This window comes from Eubalaena glacialis, chromosome 20, assembly GCF_028564815.1.
Source record: "Eubalaena glacialis isolate mEubGla1 chromosome 20, mEubGla1.1.hap2.+ XY, whole genome shotgun sequence".
NCBI lineage: Eukaryota > Metazoa > Chordata > Mammalia > Artiodactyla > Balaenidae > Eubalaena > Eubalaena glacialis.
Genome location: NC_083735.1, coordinates 32,883,297 through 32,907,650, shown reverse-complemented (window position 1 = coordinate 32,907,650; position 24,354 = coordinate 32,883,297). Strand labels below are relative to the sequence as shown.

At 51.7% G+C, this 24,354-nt stretch overlaps 1 protein-coding gene across 10 annotated transcripts in view; it reads right to left on the bottom strand.

Annotated features, from left to right (window-relative positions):
- The window catches only part of FGFR1 (fibroblast growth factor receptor 1), a 46,904-nt gene extending 23,100 nt beyond the window's left edge, over window positions 1–23,804 (bottom strand). For 8 of the 10 annotated variants that reach the window (XM_061177261.1, XM_061177262.1, XM_061177260.1 and 5 more), the window contains exon 1: window positions 15,808–15,980. In XM_061177261.1, the coding sequence (XP_061033244.1) occupies window positions 15,808–15,898 (91 nt within the window). In that variant the 5' untranslated portion in view covers window positions 15,899–15,980. Of the gene's footprint in view, window positions 1–15,807; window positions 15,987–23,529 lie in introns of those variants that run through there. The other 2 variants (XM_061177265.1, XM_061177266.1) reach the window with 1 other exon arrangement.
- Between the last annotated feature and the right edge of the window lie 550 nt (window positions 23,805–24,354).

Here is a 24,354-nt window from a genome sequence, read left to right as displayed (position 1 = left end):
CAACAATGGGAGCTGAATGGCCTCAGTCAGCAGGTCCCCTCTCACGTTGCCATGGGGACCCCACCAGGGCTTACTAAAGGTATTTCCTGAGGAGAAAGGCAGTGCACACATGCCCAGGCAGCCCAGCTAATCCTGACAGGAAGCCATCGCCATTCAGCAGACCAGGGGCTTGGGGCTGGGAGGTGTGTTTTGTTTTTATTAAAAAAAGATTTCGGGGCTTTTGTGTTGTCCCATCTCGTCACTGTAATTTAGCGCAGAGCCGCCTGTGCTGGCCAAAGCCACAGCCAGGGCCCTGCACCCACTCCAAGACCCCCCAAAACCAGCTCCACAGGAAGTGGTTGGGCAGGGGAGGCCCAGCATTCTGTGCAAACCTTCCCAAAGATGTAGCGACGGGTAACCCAGCATCAAAGTGGAGTCTGGGGTTCAAGCCCCAGTGCTGGGTTCCAGCTGATGCCTCCTTGGTACCTGTACTTTCTTCCCTCCTGGGGAGTGGGTAACACCCCCCCTCCCCAATACCTCCCACCACGAGGAGGAGAACACTTTCAGGCTGGGGAGAGGGCTGTAATTACGTGATTAACAAAGGAATGCACCCAGGAGTTGTTTTTAAAAGAAATCTCCCCTCTTCCTCTCTCCCCAATGTTTACAGACGCACTCTGGGCAGAGCTGAAAAGAAAAATGCGTCCTCCACCCATTTCCCAAAAGGATTCCCGGTACCCTTGGCTGCTCTACCTTACCTGGAAGAAAGAGCTGCTCTGGGAAGGGGCAAGTTCACCTAAGACGTGCAGGAAGAAGCGTAAAGAGCAAAGGTAGGTGCCTTGCAGCTACCGGGAAGGGAGGTCCTCAGCTCCCGGTTCCTAGAAGTTTGTGTCACCGGCTCACATTTGGCACCAGAGGAATCAGCCTTGGCAGATTCAGGGAAGAAAGCCAACAACACAGCTGGCGGTGGAGACAGAAATTCCTGTGTGACAACTGCCCCCCTCGGACACAGTTTAGGGTAAATTAACATTTCCTGAGCAAACTTGTATGTGGAAGGAGCTGGCCTCGGTGAAGAGGATAAAATGAAGGGGGCTCTACCCACCCAGGTCTGTGTGTTTGCAGAGCCCATGCTCCTGCCTCTAGACCTTCCCCGCAAAATGTTCTGAACCGGGTATTTTGATAGAATCAGAGTGATCGTTTGGGCAGCATTAAGACTGTGCCTTACAACTGCCCTGGGCGCCCGGGAATCTTCTAGAGCCATGTTCAGGGGGATCCTATTTTGGGAAAAGAAGCTGGAGAGCCTTGTTCATTGATGGAAAACTTCCCCCAAAGAACCGCAAGCCCAGTAAGGACACTTGTGTGGGCTGTAAGCACAGGGGATCTGGATTCTCAGCTGGGGGGCTTCTTCTGCCTTTATTACAATCACGTCCTAAGCTCAAAGCAAAAGTGCCACCGGCCACCAACTGTGACAACACAGAAGTAAGAACACCTTTCCCTGAGCTGTCAGGGAAAAGCTGGACAACTAGCTGAAGTGGGGTGTGCGTGCGTGTGTGTGTGTGTGTGTGTGTGTGTGTGTAGGGGTCCCGCTGCTTGAAGGGGAACTCAGACCCTCCCACCACTGGCCCAGAGCCCAGGCCTCCCAGCCATGTGTCTGCAGCTGTGACCTGTCAGGCACTTCCTGGTCTGGGTTCTGTAATGGAAAGATCATTAAGAGTGGGGGAAGGAGGACAGCCAAGAGGTAGCCCTGCAGCTCCCAATCCGCCGGGCGCTGACCTTAGAGTCCGGTCAGGTTCCTTGAAGAAAAGAATGTATGGCTCTCCCCCCACCCCGCCCCCTCCCAGGGCCTCGGGACAGCCTCCCCTCCCCCATGCTCCTCAGAGCTGGTTTGGGGAAGGAAGCACCAGTAGCTGGGTAGGAAAACGCTGCCGCTCCCTAAGCTTGCTGATGAATTAGTCGAGGCCACAGCTGTTTCAGAATTTGCCTTTTGCCCCCCTCCCCAAACCTCAATGGGTGCTTGAGAGCACACGCACCAGGGCTATCAGCACCCCTCCGGCTCTGTGCCACCTCCCCTCCCTGGCTGGTCCCGTGGCTGCAGTGGTGGGTCTGGGTCACCGGGCCCAGTGCAAGGACGATCACGGCCCACTGCAGTGGAGAAAGGAAGGGACTCTTCATAAAGTGACCTATTTTTTTCAACGTTAAAGAAACATCCCTTATTTTTACATTACGAGAATAAAGGTGATAGACATCCTTTTATTTATTTTTTTGGCCACGCCAGCTGCATGGCGGGATCTCAGTTCCCCGACCAGGGATCGAACCCCGGCTCTCGGCGGTGAAAGCGCGGAGTCCTAACCACTGGACCGCCCGGGAAGTCCCAATAGACATCCTTTTAAAAGGAAATGGTGTAAAAGGTGGTTGCCAGGGGCTGGAGGAGAGAAGACTGGGGAGTTACATGTTTAACAGGTAGAGTTTCAGTCAGGAAGGTGACGAGTTCTGGAGATGGACAGTGGTGATGGTTGCCCAACAAGGCGAATGTACTTAATGCCAAGGACCTGTACGCTTAAAAATGGTTGAGTTTTATAATATGTATATTTTACCACAATAAAAAAAAGTACCGGTAGTGGACAGTGTTGGTGTTTTAAAGATGTTCTTACGTGGCAAAATAAATTGTCAACCCAAAATATCGGGGGGGATATTTGACTGGCCCATGGAACCTAAAAATCTGGGGCTAATGGTCTGTTCCACAGACTGGCAGGAAAGTGATGGCCCAGAGGACCCACTGACATACCACGTATTCATTCTTCTCTGTCTCCTCCTTCACACACACTGTGAAAGTAGAGCATTTAGTACTGTTTTCAGAAACGAAAAGAACGTGGTTTGGGGATATTTCTCCCTGAGATGGAATGGCACTCAGGCAGAGAGCAGGTAGGAGAACCAGGACCAAAGGCTGCTTGGAGGGCCAGTGTCTGCACTGGGGAGTCCTGTGCTCGGACAAGCTGGGTGACCTTGAACAATGAGCCTCCTGCGGGAGGATCCCTACTCCGGGCAATGTCCACATTCCGGGTGTCCTAAGGGATGAGAGCCTCGTTTGAAATCCTTGTGAAAACCACACAGTACCAAACTCTGCTTGAGCCCCAGGTGGTTGTAACTGGCTGGGAGCAGCAGCAGGAGTATCTGAGTGCAAGTCACTGGGATGACTGGCCCTGCCACTCCTGTGTGACCCGGGCCACATCACCTCCCCTCTCGGCCTCCGTGTCCTCAACTGTGAGATGGGAAGGCTGACTGGACAAGCTCTAGGCAACTCCAACAGCTCTAACCAACATTCTAAGTTTCAGCTGGGCCTCGGGAGTTGAGTACCACTCACTACATCCCCTCCGGCCTCCACCAGCACAGGCCTCCCTCTGCCATGAGGGAGGGCAGGAGACTGCAAGTTAATTTTCCTTAAGAAGAGGGGAGGGGACTCCCCTGGCGGTCCAGTGGTTAAGATGCGTGCTCCCACTGCAGGGGGTGCGGGATCGATTCCTGGTCGGGGAACTAAGATCCCACATGCCGCGTGGTAAGGCCGAAAAAAAAAAAATAAGACACATGGGACTTCCCTGGTGGTGCAGTGGTTGGGAGTCCGCCTGCCAGCGCAGGGGACACGGGTTCGGGCCCTGGTCTGGGAGGATGCCACGTGCCGCGGAGCAACTAAGCCCATGCGCCGTAACTACTGAGCCTGCGCTCTAGAGCCTGCGAGCCACAGCTGCTGAGCCCGTGTGCCACAACTACTGAAGCCCGCGCGCCTAGAGCCCGTGCTCCGCAACAAAGAGAGGCCACCGCAATGAGAGGCCCGTGCACCGCAACGAAGAGTGGGCCCCGCTTGCTGCAACTGGAGAAAAGCCCACGTGCAGCAACGAAGACCCAACACAGCCAAAAATAAATAAATTAAATAAATAAATATATAAAATAAATAAATAAACAAATAAATAAGACACAAGGATGTAATGTACAGCACGGAGAATATAGTCAATATTAAAAAAAAAAAAAAGAAGAGGGGATTCTGTTTTGGCCACAGAGCTGCGGCCACCAGCACCTTCAACACATGTCTCCCTTCATCTTTTCCCTCTGGCCCGAGATGTTCCAGAAGAAGCCTCAGAGCCGAGGGTATGGAGTAGCTCAGAGGCTGTGACTGGCAGAAAGCTGGGAGCCCAGATATTCTAGAAGGATTTATTTCACTGTCCTTTTTTGATGCTCATGAGAGATTCCATGAGAACTCGCTAGGCAAATAAATTTTAAAAATGGACTGAAAGTCTGAGGGTAGTGGGGAAAGGACACATGTTATGAAATAAATGTCTCTTCCAAGCGTACCCTTCAGGCATAAATATAGTCTTGAGAGTGCAAATAACATGGATGAAAGTTTTAGGTGCCGAAGGGAGAACTTCATTCAGTACGTTAGTCAAAGAACCTGACTCTTCTAAGGTTTAAAAACTAATTCCTAAAACCGAAGGAAAATAAACCTTAATTCCCAAAGTAAACCCTGAAGTTGGATAATAAAGGGGCAGAGATTTCCGAATGCAAAAGGCCCCTTCCAACGATGGGAGAGCTGATCCACATTCCAAAGGTGGTGATAACTGACTTAAAGCTCCAAGCAACACAGAAGAAGGGCGTTCCAGGAAGAGGGTCTCCTTCCTTCCAGACAAGCTCTTAGACAATTTTCTACTCCTAGTCCTTCCTTCGTCCAATAGGCCCCGGCAATCGGACTCAGCCCTCTTCTACTTCCTTGCCTCCCACCTCTCCCAGTACAGGGGTTAGAGCCGTAGGCACTGATATTAAATAGACCTGAGTCGAACTCTAGCTACTCCATTTATTTTAGCTGTTTAACCTGGCAAGTGTTCGTTTGACCTCTCTGAGTCAGTTTCCTAAACCGTGAAATGGACACACAGCACCTACCTTATAGACAATTAATTGATATCAGATTCTCAAAGTGTGGTCCCCGGATGGCAGCATCAACATCCTCTGGGAACTTGTTAGAACCACCCAGCTCAGGCCCCGCTGCAGAATCCAGAGCTCTGGGGGGTGGACTGTGGCAAAGGTTTTTTGGTTTTTTTTTTGTTTTCTAAAATTAATTAATTAATTTATTTTTGGCTGCATTGGGTCTTTGTTGCTGTGCGTGGGATTTCTTTAGTTGCGGCGAGCAGGGGCTATTCTTCATTGGGGTGTGCGGACTTCTCACTGCTGTGGCTTTTCTTGTTGCTGGGCACGTGCTCTAGGCACGCAGGCTCAGCAGTTGTGGCACGTGGGCTCAGTAGTTGTGGCTCGCAGGCTCTAGAGCACAGGCTCAGTAGTTGTGGCTCACGGGCTCTAGAGCGCAGGCTCAGTAGTTGTGGCACACGGGCTTAGCTGCTCTGCGGCATGTGGGATCTTCCCAGACCAGGGCTTGAACCCGTGTCCCCTGCACTGGCAGGTGGATTCTTAACCACTGCGCCACCAGGGAAGTCCCGGCAAGCGGTTTTAAGAAGCCCACCGGGTGATGTGCCTGCCGGGAAAACCTGAGAACCACTGCAGTAAGTGATATAAAGGGCTCACTGTGGGGTAGCAATAATTATTTCTCACCTATTTTCCTTACCTTCCTATTGAAAAGGATTTCATTCCTATCTTCCCCTTTTTTAAAGCTAGAAATTGTAGGTATCTTTTTTTCCCTAGTTCCTTTACTATTTAAAAAAATTGGGGGGGGGGAGTATAGTTGCTTGACAATGCTGTGTTAGTTTCTGCTGTATAGCAATGTGAATCTGTTAAACATATACATATAGCCACTCTTTTTAAGATTCTTTTCCCAGATAGGCCGTTACAGAGTACTGAGTAGAGTTCCCTGTGCTATACAGTAGGTCCTTACTAGTTGTAGGTATCTTTTTCTGAAAAAGAAAATGGATGGTTACCTTGCTGTGCGTTCATGCATGCATTCATTTCCTCAAAAAGTATTCATGGAGTGCCTAACGTGTATCAGACACTGTTCTAAGGTGCTGGAGTAAACAAAGGACAGAACGACACCTCTGCCTTCATGATATATGTGTGCACACACATCACAGCCCACAAACGACAGTCAATCTGTCCCTTCACTTTAGGGAAGAGGCCCTCTCCTGTGGTTTCAGATGTCCTCATAACCTGCGTTTTATGTCCTTATTTGAAGTTGTCACTGGATGACACTTTTTAAATGAGTCACTTACTGTATTTGCCTATGTGTAGTAAGAGCGACACTGGCCGGGGCTGGGCCTGACCCATGGCGAGGCTGGGGTAGGGATGCCATTTGTCCTGGGCCTCCCAGTCAAGAGGGGCCTCCGAGAATTTTTGTGTTTTCCCCAAAAGGGCACACAGATAGTTACTGACAGAACTGGAAGAAAATATTTACCAAAAAACTTGCAATAAATCTGTGTTCTATTCCCGGGGCACACCTCAGACAGTATACCACAAATTAATTAATTTTGAAAATCCTGTAATTATTTTGTGACTAGCCCAACTACATTGTATTATATATATTTTTGTTTAAAACATTAATTTGTTAGATGTAAACACTAAGAAAAACAAAATTTCAGGACCCTTGTGGGGTTTATTTTGCATTTCTTCACACTTTAAATATGTATTTACTGGTAGCCTCAAAACAATGCTAATGCTTCAGTTTTGCTGAACCTTCTAACATGCTTATTTCCATCCATGAGACATTGTTGGACCATTTTAGAAACATTCCAGGTGGTTTATTGTGTCCGGGCGATACCACTATATTCTAGAATAAGTGTGACCTACAAGGAAAACTCAGGTGTGGCATCTGATGCTTTAGAGACCTCTGATCCCAGACCTTCTCCAAGTAGGAGGTCTCGGCTACCGTGGAAAAGGCAGCCTCAATGGGGTTTTCGTTCCATTGATTATTCTAAGCTAGGGAACCACTTTCATTAGGGCAGCTCATAGACCTATGACCAATGCATAACCTCGCAGTCAAGAGCAGAAGAATGTCACACAAGAAATGCGCAAGCAAGTGTCTCCAGCTGCCTTTACCCCAATCACACACACGTACATACCACCCCAGAAAGGGAGGTGAAGCCTAATTCCTGTGAGATAAAAGGGGCTGACCCAGCCATGTTTAAATTCAAATGTTGGTCTGCCTGTATTTTGGGAAGAAACCCAGTTTGATAGAGGGACATAGTATAATACACTGGAAAGAAAAATACTGGAGTCAGACCTACCTGAACCTGAATCCCACTTTCACCGCCTATCAACTAGACGACCTTTTAGACAAATTACTTAACTCCATGAACCTCAGTTTCCTCATCTGATTTTGGAAATAAAACCTATGGCCATGGGATCAATGTAGAGGTAAAAATACGTAAAGGATGCGGAATGTGAAAATGTAATAAATAGTATTTATTAATTATTATTTTTAAAGACCTTTACCGGTATTACCTTTCTGGGGCTATTTGGTACTATGTAATGACAACTTTTAGAATGTAAGTATCCTTGGATACATGGGCAAATTTTATTTGTAAAAGTATGTTCACTTAAATGCAAACTATTGAAAATAACTTAAGTGCCCAACAGTAAAGGACTGGGTAAATAAATAAATTTTGCACACCCATACTACTACATAGTTACTTAAGCATGATGGAAACATCTCTGCATGGCAAGAAGTACCTGCTTACGTTACAAACCAGTATATAACATATAAATTCCATTTTTGAAAAGTTATGTTTGTATAAATGCAGGAAAAAAATTATATAAATAGATTCACCAATAACAGTGATTATTTCTGGATGATGGGCATATAAGAGATTTTCTTTTTCTCTTTACAAGTCTATAATTTCTAAATTTTCCACAATGAACCCAGATTACATATCAAAATATCCATGTTTTAAAAGAGCAATAAAAACATTCTTTCTGACTGCATACAACTTTGCTCTAGTGGAGAAAACAGCCATATGTTAAAAACTCCATAATGTAAGGCCGAGGAAAGTAAGTGCCAGATTGAAAGTTACACAGAAAGGGGGTGGGGGGGAAAGGAGTGATTAATTTGGAGACAGAGGACGGCTTCAAGAGGGAGGTGGCCCTTAAGCTACTCCTTAAGCTAAGAGTAGAAATTACAAACAGTGAAAGCAGGAAAGGACAGGGATGGACATTTCCAGCTAAGGGACCAGGATAAACAGTTGTTATGTATGAATGTATACGTTGTATTAAACATGGGAAAAGGAAATCTTATTTGGCCAGATGGATGGATGGATGAATGGGAGACAGGGAGGAAAGGAAGGAAGGGAGGGAGGGAGAGCGAGAGCAAGGAAGGAAGGAAGGAAGAAAACTAAATCAGTAAACAAATGGTGAAGGGACCATTAGCCAGGGGCTAGTTTTCATCCGTGGAGAAAACAGAGGAGGGGCTAAGCTCTAAGTTCAACTTTCTTTGTTGATCAAATATGTGACTCTCCAGCATTGATGGTTTTTAACCTCTTTCCCTGCCCAAGCTCATGACCACTAATGTTCACTCTTCGCCGAACTCCTTGACCCTCTCACCCACTTGAGGCTTGACGCACCTACACATCCAGGGCCTGGGAAACACAGCCACATTCACACCAACATTCACCTTCTTTTACACAACCCACCCCAGGAGCCTTGGCCACGATACAACATGTGGGCTCAGGAAGGAGCACTGAGTTTCAAGCTCCATCCGAGCCAATGGTTCTCGTGCTTGGAACTGACTGGACAAACCCCTCTCCTGAGGTTTCCCGTTTGCAAGGAGAGAGCCTTTAAATGAAGGCAGTGGGCACCTCGTTTGGCAAGGGGGCAGGGGAGGGTCGGTGCGAACCAAGAACAGGAGAGGGGGGACTCAGGGTACAAGCCACAACCAGCCCATCAGGCAAATGTCCCCCCGACTTGGCCGTCAGCGGCTATAAGTCAGAGCAAGCCCCCAAGTTCAGGAGCAGCCCACAGTCTAGAACAGCGGTCCCTGACCTTTTTAGCACCAGGGACTGGCTTCGTGGAAGACACTTTTTCCGTGGACTGGGGTGGGGGAGGGGATGGTTTTGGGATGATTCAAGCGCTTTACATTTATTGTGCACTTGATTTCTATTATTATTACATTGTAATATATAATGAAGTAATTATACAACTCACCATAATACTGACAGGAGGCGGAGCTCAGGCAGTAATGCGAGTGATGGGGAGCGGCTGTAAATACAGACGGAGCTTTGCTCACTCACCCCCTGCTCACCTCCTGCTGTGCGGCCCAGTTCCTAACAGGCCACAGGCCAGTACCAGTCCGTGGCCCGGGGGTTGGGGACCCCCTGGCCTAGAAGGCTTCTCCTAAGAGGAAGCAGTTTGGGATTTATTCCAGGCCTTAAGAGCCCAGGTAGAGCAGTTAACTTGCTGCTGAATCACTTGGGGGGGCAGAGGTGGGGGACAGGGTGGGCCGAGAGAAGGGAATGCTGGCCGTAAGTCTGTGGATGAGCCTCCTCTCCACAATGAGCAGGGCGGCCTGGGCAACTGAATTTGGGAGACCGGCAGTGCCAGAGCAGCTGGACCTTCCCGGGCAGCAGGGAAACAGTTGTCTCGTTGCCAGGCTTTGGGGAGGGAAGAGGCAAAGGTGGCGTCTACAGGGGGAGCTGGAGCCCCCAGCGGCCCCTGAGGATCGAGGCCCTGTAAAAACAGGGCACAGCTGCTGGTCAGGATCTCTGACCCCGGACCTCTCCCTCCCAGATAATGACTCCCCAGAACTCACTTCTCCCAAGGCCATCCCTCACCGCCCCAGACACGAGCCATCACTCACTGTTTCGGCCTGACCGGGAGCAAGCATCCCGGCCGGGCCCTGCTGACCCACCTCCGGGCAGGGGCCACAGGCCCCAGAGGCATCCCTGACCCTCTCTCTCCAGTTCCTGCCCACCCAGGTCGTCACAGAAACCCGGGGGCAGCAGCCCGGCCTGCTTCTCTGTTTGGGCTCCCTCCCTTCCCCCTCCCTGGCCAGGGCTCTGGACAGCCATTTGTTCTTCCCTGAGAAATTCCTCCTCCCTGACTTCGGGGAGCTGGCCGGCAAAGCCAGAGTGGAAAATCAGTGAAGCTAATGGTGCAGCAATGCAGCAGCCAGAGCCAAGAACACGGCCCTGGGGTGGCTCTGCCCGGCGTGGTCAAGTGGACACATGAGCCCTCGCGCTCCTCCCTCACATTCTCTCCCTACACCCACCCTCTGCAAAGCTCAGCTCCAGGAACACTTGCAAACACACCCTTCCGAAGGCACCGAGCTACCTCTCTCTGGAGAGGGGGTGAGGGACAGAGTAGAGTTCCCTGGGGAAACCTGGTAGCTCCGTGCCGCGCAGATTCCCACAGCCCGAAACCCTCCGGCCTTGCTCTCCAGTGGGTCTCCCCATATCGCTCTCTGCCCTGTGGAATTCCACCTGCCTTCTGGCCCAGGGGGAAGAAACTCCTCTTCAACGTCCAGTGTGAATTAGAAGTAAACAGGTTCTTTTCACAAGAAAAAATTATGTTGCGGACCGGGTGGGGTGGAGGAGCGCTCCTGCACGTTTCCGCCCCCCGCGGCAGCCACTCGACACTGGTCCACAGGACATTGGCCCCCAGGCCGCAGGTCCTCCGGCCACGCCCACTGGCTGCAGCCAGTAGGACCTCGGCCTGTACGAGGCTGGTAGTGGGATGCCCTCTGGTACTTGTTTGGGGCTCCCCCTGCAGCCAGGCTGAAATGCATACCCCTTCGGGCCAAAGACAGCTGCGGGAGCCCCTGGGGGGTTGCCAGTGGCGGCCAGGGCCCAGGGCCGGACTTCAAGCTGGGGTGATGTCTCTGGCACCACTTGCAGCTCCCCGCCACGGGCCCAGGTTTCTGCAGAACACAAAGACAAAGCCTTGCTTTGTGGTGCCTGGCATCCAGGGGGCTTGCAGCCAGAAATGGAATCGTGCGGCTTTTCCATTAAGTGTAACCTCTCCCTCTTCAAGCGGCCACCAGACTCCTTCAAATCTGGGTAGGCGGGAGGAGCTGTAAAACCCCGGCCATTAAATCGTTTATTAGTTGCAGGTTTCTGAGCATGTAGGCAAGTATTTTGAGACGGCAGGGCTCATACCGTGCCCTCCACCATGTGGGGTCTGGGGGCTTTAGCCCAGGTTACTGCTGAAAAGGGGGCAGGATCCCCACTCCCAATTACGAGAAGCGGCCTTGTAAGCAGTTTTGGATTCACCCACTTGCTTTTCTCCAAGTCTTATTCTAAAAGAGAGAAAAATACACAAAAACAAGCCTCTTCAAGCTCAAAGTGTCTTTCAAGCTAGTGCTTATCTTTTTAAAGGGGCATTCTACTCCCCGGCCCATGACCCCGCTTCAGTCTCCCCCGCCCCCCTCCCCGCAAAGCCTGGTCTGAAACAAGCTCAGCCTCTTTAAGATCCCAAACGAGAGAAGGGAAAGGAGAGGGAGGAAGGAGGGAGGCTGGTTTTCCTGGAACCCTTATTAAATCAACTTTCCAAGGACAGCCAGAAACTCCAGGCCCTCCCCACTCCCTGAGGAGTATTTGCAGACTGGGGGAGGGGCTCCTGACACACACACACACACACACACACACACACACACACACACACACACAGCAAAGCCTTTCTAAAGGGCAAAAGCTCTCAGTCAGTGGGAGCAGGGTTTGGGGTAATTTGCTTTAAACTTTTGGGCAAACCTTTTATATACAGAGTCTAGTCTTTTCTGAGGACAACAGCAGTATTGTTATTGAATAATCAGCAGGGCCAAGACTACGGCAATACTTTACATTTGTGAGATACCTTATAGTTTACAAAGCGTGGAGATAGATTTTTCCCTTAGGACTTCAGGTCTCTGAAGACGGTGGGGCCCATGTTCTGCTATCACAAAGCTCAGAAGAGATGATCTAGGAGAAGGGGCTGAACCACGAGAGGGACTGACTCAACCAAATGGGGACCTGGGACCTGATGTCCGTCCAAGTCTCGTGGGTTTCCACTTCTGCGTCCTAAGGCACTCCAAGTCCATCCATGAAACAAGCCCTTTACCACGCGGTGTCTCCTGTGGGGTCCCAGGAAAAGGTACCCACATCTACCATTTATGGCTCATTGACTATGTCCAGGCATGGTTCTTAGAGCTTTGCAGGCATTTGCATCTGATATTCACAATGACCTTAGAAGCAGATGTTCATTACCAATATAGATTATAGAGTGTCAGAGAGGGACTTTCCCAACAGCCAACAGTCGGTAAGAAATGGAGCCAAAATCAAAACCAAGGCAGTCCAGGGAAAACGTATGCCCACAGACTTGTACACAAATGTTCACAAGAGTTTTAGTAATAATAGCCCAAAGTGTTAGCAACCCAAATGGCCACCATCAAGTGAATGGATACACATTCCCCATCTAATTCCATTATGTGAAATTCTAGAATAGGCAAAACTAACCTACAGTGACAGAAAGTAGATCCGTGGTTGCCTGGGTCCGGTGCTGCAAAGGGGGCTGACTACAGAGGGGCAGGAGGCAAGTTTGGGGGGTGATGAAAATGTTTCATATCTTGATTGATAGTTACGTGGGACAATGCTACATTTATCAAAACACATCAAACTGTATGCTTAAAATCGGTGTATTTTATAGAATGCAAATGATACCTCAATTGATTTTTAAAAAATGGCAGTGTAACTTCACTCTTCACTGCCACATCGTCTCCTAATAGCCCTCTCCACCTCTCCTACCCCCTCCCTCTCGTTTGCGGAGCGGGACTTTGTCATTTTCAAGACTTTCAGCCCCTTGACTCCGCCCTCCATCACTGCCCTCCATCCTCCATCACTGCCCCGGCTTCCTCTCCCAGTCTGGATGCACAACCAGAAGCTTCAGGACCACCATCACCCCCTCAACCCCTATTCCTTATGCTTCGACCCTTGGATACTCCCTTCCTGCTTACAAGTACCCAGGTCCGAGACGCGTACTATTCACTTTCTCCACCCTCCATCCCTGGGCTGCAAAACGGTTTGTTAGAGAAAGTTTAAAAAAATACTTTAGGGTCCACCATAAATGTATATTCTCAAACCTTATCCACCCCTCCTCATTGCCACCTCTGCTGTGGCTGACCCAAATCTCTATCTACTCCTCACAAACCTCCCACTCTGACTCACTCCCTCTACTCGCATCTTGTCTGTGTCTCTAGTCACCCGGAGTTGACATCCAACCTACTTAAACCCGTAGATTTTTTTTCTTTAATTTAATTAATTTTTTTGGCTGCATTGGGTCTTCATTGCTGCGCATAGGCTTTCTCTAGTTGCAGAGAGTGGGGCTACTCTTCGTTGCGGTGCGCGGGCTTTTATTGCGGTGGCTTCTCTTGTGGCGGAGCACGGGTTCTAGGCGCACGGGCTTCAGTAGTCGTGGCACACGGGCTCAGTAGCTGTGGCTCGCGGGCTCTAGGGTGCCGGCTCAGTAGTTGTGGTGCGTGGGCTCAGTAGTTGTGGCGCACGGGCTTAGTTGCTTCAGGGCATGTGGGATCGACCAGGGCTCGAACCCGTGTCCCCTGCATTGGCAGGCCGATTCTTAACCACTGCGCCACCAGGGAAATCCTAAACCCGTAGATTCTATTTCTATAGTGTCTCTGCTATTTTTCCTTCCTTTACAATCTTCCACTCTAGTTCACTGCCTTTCTCTAGCTAGACATTCAGAACAACCGTTTAAGCAACTCATCTTTCTGGCAACAGTGGTAGCAGCAGTAATAACTCCTAACGCTTTGCCTGTCAGTGCTTTATCTGGATTATCTCACTTAATCCTGTATTACTGCTCCATTTTAAAGACAAGCAAACTAAGACTTCGTGTGTTTGAGTAATTGGTCAAACCAAGTAATGCAGCTATTAAGTGGTGGAGCACGATTTTTTTTTTAGAATTTTTTTAAAATAAATTTTATTTATTTATTTATTTATTTTTTAATTCATTCATTTATGGCTGCATTGGGTCTTCGTTGCAGCGCGTGGGCTTCTCATTGCGGTGGCTTCTCTTGTTTCAGAGCACAGGCTCTAGGTGAGCGGGCTTCAGCAGTTGCGGCATGGGGGCTCAGTAGTTGTGGCTCACGGGCTCTGGAGCGCAAGCTCAGTAGCTGTGGCACACGGGCTTAGTTGCTCTGTGGCATGTGGGATCTTCCCAGACCAGGGCTCGAACCCGTGTCCCCTGCATTGGCAGGCGGATTCTTAACCACTGTGCCACCAGGGAAGTCCTGCGGGGCACAATTTAAACCTAAGTCCGTCTGACTTCTTCCTCCCATCCATCCAAACTCAGCTGCCTGAAAATCTGAAAGCTGGATTGTGTCACTTTCCTGCTCAAAACTTTTCAAGACTCCCAGTATCTACCCATTTAGGTACAGTTTCCTCAGCAGGGCATTACAACCTTTCATATGCTAATTCAATCCAATTTTTCCAGGCATTACGCCCCCCGACTACCTACACACCAGGTAAGTTGTTCTCTGTACACCTTATACATCCTGCCCCAGCACCCTCACTCATGCTGCTCTGCCTGGAACACCCTTCATTTCCCTCCCAATCCCCTGCCCAGCCCTCTGGACCATCTCAGATGACGTTGGCTGTCCCTCTCCCCCAGCATTCCCACTGCATTGTGTTATAACTCCACTGCGTGGTTTAAACACGGTCCACCTTGAGTTTAGCTGCCTCTGTGCTTGTCACCGTCTACCCGATGGTGAATTCCCTGTGGGCAGAGACAGTCCCTCCCACTCGGGGTCTCCAGAGTGTTCCAGGTCAGGCCTTGCCTTCAGTTCTGTCACTGAATACAACACGAATCTGCCTGCCCCAGCCAGTGCATCTTCTAGAAAGCCCCCCCCACCCGTCCCCCCTCCTTCTCCATCACCCTACAAGAGGACAAATATCCTCACTCCTTATTCGTCACTCACACAGGTCCTGGCAGCGAGACTGGTGGCCCTTTAAATGCAGCCACCATGTTGTGTGCACACCTGAGCCCTTTACCCACCACCTGCCAACCTCCTCTGCTTCTGTCATCAGCCACTGGGTCACAAGCCACACTACCCTTTGGCAGCAGAAATGCCCAAATATTAGGTCTCAAAGAGCTTCAAAAGCTGTCAGGTGTGCTGTACTTGTAATTTCCATGAAGTATTTTCACAAGTCCGGAAAAATCCCATCAGCAGCGGAAGCAAGTCTTTCCTGTTACTAATAATCCCTCCGAATTCCCAATAAACTACAGGTCTCTACCAGCGCCTACGCCCCGTAATGCTCCCTGGTTCTCAATCTCTTTGAAATCCCTCCAGCAGTATATCCAAAGCAAACCTCTTACCAGGCCTCCAAACAGGGCCTGTGAGAGATGGTCAAGAAAGACAAAATGGCAGGCACGTGGCCATGATGGCCGACCCTCATAGAAGATATGTCTTTGGAACAATTTTCTAGAAGCCAGAGGTCTTTATGAAGCTCCCACAACCTTCCACATCCCCTGGAGCCCGATCCAAGTTCTAAACCCAAATTCACAGGTCACTCGCACCCCACTGCACCGCCCAACCCCATTTTATATACATCATCTAGGTTAGGGAGCTGGCTCTTGGGTCCCAATCAGAAGTTCTTTTTTCAGGAGGAGAAAAGCATAAACCCCGACCCCGAGCATGTCACCTCTGGCAGATGGATGTCACCAGCCTTCGCGACCCAACCTCTGATGAAGTTGGCTGTGTCTGCAGCCAGGCCCCCACCAGCCCAGGTACCTTGGGAGCCTCTCCTACAGTCCAGGAGCCCTCAGCTCCACCTGGGATGGAGCCTTCGCAGTTGACCACATCACGTCTGTCCCAGCCCACCTTGTTGCTGAGGGCCGGGAGCCCAGGCTGCCCCTCAGCCCGCGCCTTACCTTGTTCCGGCAAGGTTGGCGCTGGCCTGGCAGTGCAGAGCGCGGCTGTGACCAGCACAGCCCAGAACAGGAGACACTTCCAGCTCCACATCCCAGTTCCGCAGTTAGAGGTTGGTGACAAGGCTCCACACCTCCATGGAGACTCTGCCGTGGGCTTGATCCTCCTGTGCAAGCTGACTCTGGGGAGAGAAAAAAAAAAACCCCAAAGTTAGGAGGGTCTGCATGGGGGAGGAGGGGCAAGGAGAAAAAGAGGGAAGGCATGTCACATGGCCACCCTGCCCAGAAGGATGCCTGAAGCAATAACTTTCTCCTTCAGACACAAAGAAAGGAACCGTGGTCCTGTCCCAACAGTGAATTCAAGGTTATACGCCTTAATTAGACCAAGGAGTGGTTCAATTCAGTCCTACAACTATTTATTGAGTGTGGACTGTTTCCCATGTTGGGAAAATCATCAGAAAGTTCCCCGAGGCATGAGCCCCAAGATCATTTGTGCTGGGAAAGCGAACGGCCTCAGGAACGTCTCCCACAGGTGACCTGGGTGTGCAGATGTGACCTCTTCCAGTTTAAGACTTCACTCCCTCTAGGGCACACCAACCCTTTGGTGAGGGATAAAGAGAGATGAGGAATTATGGAAGAAGCCCAGAACTGGGAAATGGGAGCCAGGTGAGATGCTGACCCTCTCTGGACCTACGTGATGAGAAAGCTGAAATACGCCATCTCCAAGGCTCTTTCTTTTTGTCTCTAAAACTGGATGCATCACAGGGACCTCTGGTTCTACCATCTTCCCTCACGGAGAGAACGCAACTCTCACCAGCTACTTAAAAAGGGCCTCCGAGTAAGGAGCCGTGAGCTGGATCCAGTTCTCCCCGAGGCTGAGAGGGCAGAAGTCCAACAGGAATGGATCCAGAAGTGGGGAAAGGTCGTGCTGAAGAATAAGGGTTCTTGCAAGGCCTGACTCAAAGATGGCTCATGCCAGCCCCGGTGAAAGGCACAGACTGCGGGCCTTTATCCTTCTCAGGTCCGAATGGGTAAAATTTAAAACAACCCTCCAAGGTCTTCAGGATAATGGTCTTTTCCGCTAAACATTTACCAAGTGATAAGACTTTCTGGGCACCGTTTGGGCTACGAGGGGGTGACCCTCTCTGTCTTCCAGGTGGCTTTTGCCCTAAATACTCCAGGGAACCATCCAAGTTATTCAGAGAATCCACTTCCCCGGAACATGCCCTAATGTGGTGCTTCAGCCGGGCCTCCCCCTGAGCCAGACAGGGCCCCTTGTGAGTGAGTCAGGCGCGGCTGGCAGAAAACCCCCCAGATTCTTGGCCTCGTTCACAAGCGCCTGCCAGCGGGAAGACGCATGCACTACCGCCGCTAGCTCCCTCCCAAGGCTTTCCTGAAATTTTTTAATGATTTCAAATCAAAGGAGAAGTAAACACTTCTATTTTTCTAAATTTAGGAAAGGGACTAGACAAGGCAGAATCGAACAAGTTATTTACTGAATACTCACTACGTGCCAAGCATGGACTAGGTAAGATTTTAAACTATAAAACTTCATTTCTTCCCCACTGTGAACTTAAGGGGAGGGGTGGGAATTATTACTGCCCTTTAAGCAACGGGGAAACGCAGATGCAAAGAGGTTAAGTGCTTTGCCCAAAGATGTGCAGTGAGATGGCAAGGGCACCGGGTCTACATCACCTGGGTTTTCAGATGCCAGAGACCAGGGTGGGAGGAAGCAATAAGGGGGTGATCAAACCTGGCTCTACCGGACGCAAGCTCATTTTCTCCAGAGGGCATCCCTGTGTCACACAGAAGCCATGTAAATAAGGACAGATCCGAGGTGACCCTGGCAATGGGAGAGCCTTTGATTCTCAATTCCTTTGCTCTAGAGAAAGACCCTTGGAAGCAGCTCATGGATATGCCATCTAGGACACAGGATGGGGCGTGATTCCCGGCCGGGGATAGAAGTGATGCTTGCCAGAGGACATCCCCAAACCACATTCCACATCTCATTACATCCCAAAGATACAGCAAATGGATGCAGGCCAGTCACCGAGAAAGGTACACCTGACTAAGGACCTAAGTAAATCCCATAGTAATGGCCAGAGTCATGAATGAATTTTTAGTATCCAACAGGAAAGGGTGGTATCATCTCGAGATGATGAAGCTTGTTTTCAAAGGTAGCAGGTGGGGCAGCTCCCACCACCACTCGGCCGCTCTGTCCCCTGAAAAGCCTGTCTACCTCCTCGCAGGAGTGGTCTGGCTGCTGACTGCCCTCTTTCAGCTCAGTGATCAATGCACTTCAAAATAATCTGGCAGCTTCCCTGCAAAAGTCTCTTCCTCTCCTCCCGCCCTGGGCCTTGAGTCCCACATCTGTAAAACAAAGGATGTTCAGAAAACCCAGCCCCCCGGCCCCCAGGCACCCACTCTTGGAATGAGAAGGGGTAAGCGGGCACACAACCTATTGTGGAAAACACAGTGACACGAACTAGTCCCCAGACTACCTGGGACCCTAGGGACTGCCACCTCCCCCTTCACCTCACCTTCTTCCCATTCTACTAATTAATGAATTCTTTAAGTCTCTTAGGAACAGTCTCCTTCCTCCACTGCTTGACAGATGTGACCTGTAGCCCTGCAGGTGCACACAGCAGCCGGCCCCTCAGCCTCTCCCCATCAGTCACATCTCCTGGGACCGGCAGCCCAGCTCCTGCTCTGGGTGCAGAGGTCCTCACTGGGGAATGAGGAGAGTTGGGGGACACACGCCATCTCACTAATCCCAGTTGTCATCAGAGGGAGCTAAAATCGTTGCCTTGCCTACACCACAGGAGGTTACGAGCTTCAAATGGGGGGCATGGGTGAAAGTATCTGCTCTCTCCTCTCGAAAGCCCTAATCAAATGTAAGGAATTACATATAAACATTGTGCTTTGAGTCACTTCTTGATAGCAATCTCAGGAGACTTTGGTAATTGGCAACCGGAGGACATGAACTTCCTGCCTTTACAAAGGCATTTCTCACCATCCATCTTTACAAACCCCACACTCTAGACCTAGCTGTCCCATTCGGTGGCCCCTCGTGGCTATGGAGCACTTGAAATGTGGCCAGTGCGAGGCAGGATGTGCTAGAAATGAAAAATACATACAAGAATGTGGAGCCTTTCAATGATTTTTTCAAACTGATTACATGTTCAAAAGACAATATTCCACATATATTGGGCTACATCAAATAATTATAAAAACTGAAACAAACGAATTAAGGAAAATGAATTTCACCTGTTCCCTTTTTCTTAATTTCAAACGTGGCTACTGGAAAAATCTGAGATTCCATGTGGCCTGTGTTACATTGTAGGGGACAGGACAGCTCTGGGCAACCTCCATGCCCTGCCAAGCCTTCCTTCTTTGCCCTTCCTCTGTCTTCAGCGGGCTCTCTCATTCGCCGAGCGCCACCTCAAAAAGCCACATCCTCTTCTACAAGTCTTTCTTGGGCCTTGGGAGGATCCTCTGAATTTCCAAAAACACCACAGGGTCTCAAGCTCCTTAAGAGCACGGTCTATACCCAATCAACCTTTGTCAGTGACCTTAGCACCTAACACCTACACAGCAGATGCTGGTACATTTGGGAACTGGATGCGTAAATGAATGAAACAAAGAGAGGCCGATAGAAAAGAAACTGACAGAGCCACGCTTGCAGAGGAGAGGTTGACAATGCCAGAGGAAATCGTCCAGCACTCCTTGTTAGCCAGCCAAACTCGATTTCAAAGCATACCAACCCGGACATTTTCTAAACATCTTGATTCCTCAGACTTGAGGAAGTGACGCCAAAACTTTAATCCCTTTAGACGGGAGTAAGACTTCTTAACAGAAATGGTGGCTTTCCCCAAAAGTGAGCAACAATGAGCATCCCTACTCATTGGTGAGAGTGGCAGGACAAGTTCTTAATAAACATCTGAAAAAAGACATGCAGCTCAGCTTACGAAATTGTACCCGCTCCAAGAGAAATGCTAAGTTAAAAGTTTTTAGTCTCTGTCAAAAGGAGTGCCCAAATGTCCTTGGGAGTGAGGTATGTAAAAAGTGAGTAGTAATAAGAGAAACCCTAACTGCTCCACGGTAATCTAGGCAGCCTTGCTACTGAAGACAGGGTGGGCTTGTGGACCATCACACGCTTGGAGGTGTTCACCCAGGTGAGGGCTATTTACTTGGAGCCCAAACATGGCTTCCTAAATTGCAAGTGGAATGGTGATGAGGAGAGAATTTCTAAGGGAGATGCAACCTTAGGGAGATAAGCAACTCTCCTAGCCCACGTCTGGTTTTTAATCCTCTCAGGAAACCCCAGAATCTTCTCTGAAGTTCTGCATCTGGACTCCCACCAGCCCCGGGTTCACTCAGACCTTGCACAAAGCTCTCGGGATGACAAATGCAAGACGTATTTCCCAAGAGGAAATTAAGCTCCTCTCAAGTGATGTGAGGCCCTTTCAGAGCAAGATGTTTGGATCCCTTCTCTCTACCTTCTTTTCCTTCAGCAGCAACGGGCTCACACTTTCCTAGGAAGCTCTTAACTAACAGCCATTTTGATGAGACAGATTAAAAAATGGAGGCCCGAAGGAAGCATTCAGAAGCTGCTAAAAGCCCAAGCTCACAGGAGCAAATCTCCTGTTTTAGGAGTCTTGTTCCAGGTCAACACCCAAAAGCAAACAAAGCAAAATCTCATGGACTTTTCTTGGTCTCCATGGCTGGAGTCTACCTACTCGATGCTCAACTCAGTTCTCCTAGCCTCCGGAGTCCACCAGGAACAAAGCTGGGCCAGGCTTAGGGATGCCTGGAGATGCTGTGATCCTCTCCCTCAAGGGGGGTGGGGTCATAGCATCCACGATGCTCCTTCTCCATGTCTTCCTGTGCTTCTGCTTCACTTGCTCTTCTAAGGGTGCCTAACGGAACTTTCTCACATCCTCCATGGCCAGGAGCCAAGGAAAAGAAGAACCCAAGACTGTCTACTCTGGAGCCAAAGGAAGAGGTGCCCACTCTGGCCCAAATCCCATTTGTGAAAATGCCTCCAAAATGCGCATTTCTACGGGCTTGGTCAAAGCAGACAGTGAGAGCACACTATCCAAGTGACTCTCCACCCGGATGGCCCTCATTAAAAAGCTGACACTCAGCTATGACTAAGAGTAAGTGCAACAGACGTTTCAAGGAGCTCGTCACCGATGCAGTACACAACCATCCCAGCTGGATCCAAGCCCCCAGCAGCCTCCCTGTCCCCAGACACCCTGCGCTCCTCCAGGGGTCAGCAGTAGCCCTGGAGCTTCTCCCAACCAACTGGGGGGAAATATGTAAACAAGTCATTAGGGAGGTAGGCTATCGGGACCGATGGTCGGTAAGGTCGCTGGGTCCTCTGCAAGGGCTCTTGCTCTGTCACTCACTCGAAGGAAGGGCTATGACCCAGGCTTGGGGGTAATCAGCCAGACAGAGGCATGTCCCACGGGGCCCTGCTACTTAGCTCTTAAACAAGCCTCAGAGAGGAAACCAGGAGCCCGGGCCAACAGGGGAAAATGGCCACTTTCTGCTCAGCAGTCTCAAGGCTAAGGTTCTACAATTTAGATGGTATTCCAAAAAAAGCTCTGGGCCGGAGGTGCAAAGGGCAGGGCACATCTGCAGAGGAAACAGTCACCTTAATTACCATGTCTAGAGAAAGTGCGATTTCATTACAGCCTCCAAACTACTGCCCAAAGGAGGAAACCAGAGAAGTGTTTTCAATTTGAAAGAGGCTGGAAAGGAGAGGGTGAGAGACCAACTCTCCCCACCCTCCTGCAACTTTGGAACCAAAAAGTGCTTTCCTACCTCAGAGGTTAGAACCAGAAAAAACCCTCCACAATCCAATCCCTTTCAAACCTGCAGCCGGTACTGACTTGGTAAAACGCCCCACTTTAGTCTCCGGGAGCTGCCGCCCAAAGAACTCCTTAAAAACACCCAGGGAGCGACAGCCCGGGGCCTCCCTCCCACGCCCGGGCCGCTGCGCCCCGGGCTCGCTCCAGGGAGGGTGGAAAAGGGACGCGTGACGCCACCGCCGGGCGGCCCGAGACCCGGCGGCGGGCTCCGGACAGGGTCAGACGCTCCCGCTCCTCCAGCTGTAACTGAAGGGAGGAGAATGCAATGCTTTGGTTCCAGAAACTTCCGTCAGGGCCAGTTCTGGGTCAGACCACCTCTGACCACCTCTAGCAGATGAGATGGGCCACCCCCGAAAAACTTGGCCCCCTCTCCTACGACGCTTCTTTTCCGCACGAGCCAGAAAGCACCACCTCCATATCAGATCCTAAATAACTTGGCATCCAGGGTAACTTCTCTTCTCAAATCCCAACGCCTCATCCCCAAGTCTTAAGAAGTCTTAAAGAGCGAGGTGGTAAGGCCAAGTTGAAGAATCCCAGTTTTAATCTGGGGGAGGGGGGAGGGAGGAAGAGGGATGTCCTTGTGACTGCGGTGTACCCGTGTGGGGTGAAACGGAACCAGATGCGGCGGCTACATCTGGAAAATGGGGGCGGGGGGGAGTGGTGGGGGAGAAAGACACCGCAGAAACTTTGAAAAGGGCTAAAGCTTCTGGGCCCAGAAAGGAGAAGCAGGCTTCACCGCTCCCCATTCGCCACCCCCCACAACGCCCAAAGGCGTCTGGCTGCCTTCATAGGCTATGAGTTAAATGAACTCCAACTACAAAGTCAATAAATTCCTCTGCAAATGAGCGTTCTAGCCCCTCTTCTTCTAACCCCAAACATAACGGGAAAGCGGAGCGGGGGCAGAGGGTTCTGGGCCCGAGAAGCAACCTGCATCGCAGCCGAGTGAACCGCACGGGACAAAACCCTCATCCCTTCCCCCACCTCCTCGAACCAGATTGGAACTGAACATTCCCCTCCCCCCCGACCCCATAATGGGGCTTAACATCACCCGCTGGGCGCCCTCCCCTTCCCCAAACTTCCGATCCTTTCAGAGATGGACTAAGTCGAAGATAAGCGCCTCTGGAAAAGGGAATTCCTTTCTCGCTCTCCGCTAAAGCAGATTCAGCCATTTGGTGACGACACCCCCTTAAAACCTATTCGAAGAGAATCTAACCTACCTCTCCACTTCCTTCCCCCTTCAGGCCCCCAGCCGCTCACCCACCCGCAACCGCGACCCCAGACCTTCCCGGAGGTGGAAAAGGACTTAGAAAGACCCCGGATTTTTAGCGTGCCACCCAAAGCAACCTGCTGGATTGGGGTGAGTCCCCACGGGTGGACTAAAAGGAGATAGAGTGGAATGCAGCGCGCGCGCGCACACACAGACACACACACACACACACCCCACCTCGCTGCCCACTCCCGCCCGCCTCCCCAGTCCCAGGAAACCGAGGGCCGCCGCCGCCTCGGCCCCGGCCCTGTCCCTCCCCGGACTCACCGCCGAGCCGCCGCCGCCTCGCCACCTCCCCAGCGCGAGTTGGCGGAAAAGTTGGGCGGCTGTCGGATCGGCGGGACCGGCTCGGGGAGGGGGCGCAGGAGGCGACGCGAGTGGAGGGAAGGGAGGGGAGACAAAAGGGGGGCGCCGAGCGCTGGGGAGGGAGCCGGGGGTGGAGGGGGGCGGGTAACGAGTGGAGAGAGGCGCCGGACCCGACTGGGTTGCGGCCGGGGAGAGCGCGCAGCCGGGAGGCTCCAGCGCCGGGGGCCGCTCGGGACGCGGAGCCCGCCCCGGATCCGGGGGCGCCGCGGCTCTTACCTCACTCGGCGCTGCGGTTCCGCCTCTGGAGGGTCCGCCGTGGCTTGTGCGGGCGGGCGGGCGCCCGCGTCCCCGGCTCCGGCCCGCCGCCCGCGGGCTCCGCTCGGGTCCTGGCGGGGCCGCGAGAGCCCCACGGCCGGCGCTCGACTCCCAGTGGCGCTCGGAGCTCGGCGCCTCCGGCCCGGGCGGGAACAATGGAGCCGAAGCTGGTGCCCCGGAGGCGGGGCGGGGGGAGGGCTCCGGTCCGCCGCCCGGGATCTCCAGACCCCGTGGCCCCCCTCTCCAGCACCGGGCGGCGGCCCTCACGCTTCTGGCAGCCCGGGCTCCATAGCCCTGCGGGGGCCCCGGCGCCGCGGCGTGCCCGACTGCCGCACTGGTCCCCTGCGCCCCGCGGGGCGCCCCTCGGACCAGAGAAAAGTCCTCGGGCTCCGCCGCTCTTCCAGCTGAGGCGCGCACTGGCGGCCGGGGAAGGCGAGGTCGCCGCAATGCGCTAAGCGGAGTCTCGGTCCTGTCCGGACGTCGCCGCCCAGCTCCGGGCACAGCCCGGGCTCCTCCGCGCGCTGCGGCTGGACCAGAGTTCGCGCTCCCGCTCGCCGCCGCCGAAGCCGCCGCACCAGTGCCCGCAGGAGCGCTCCGAGCGCTGTGCGCCGGCGGGGCGCGAGGACTCGCTCTCTCACTCCCACCCCGCGCTGGTCCCACCTCCTCCTCCTCCCCCTGCAGCTGCCTGCTGGGCCTTGTAGTTTCCGAGCCGCGGCCCCCGAGAAGGGGGAGCGGGCTGAGCCGCCCCGCGCTCCGCTGCTCCTTTCCTGCGGTCTGGCCTCCTTT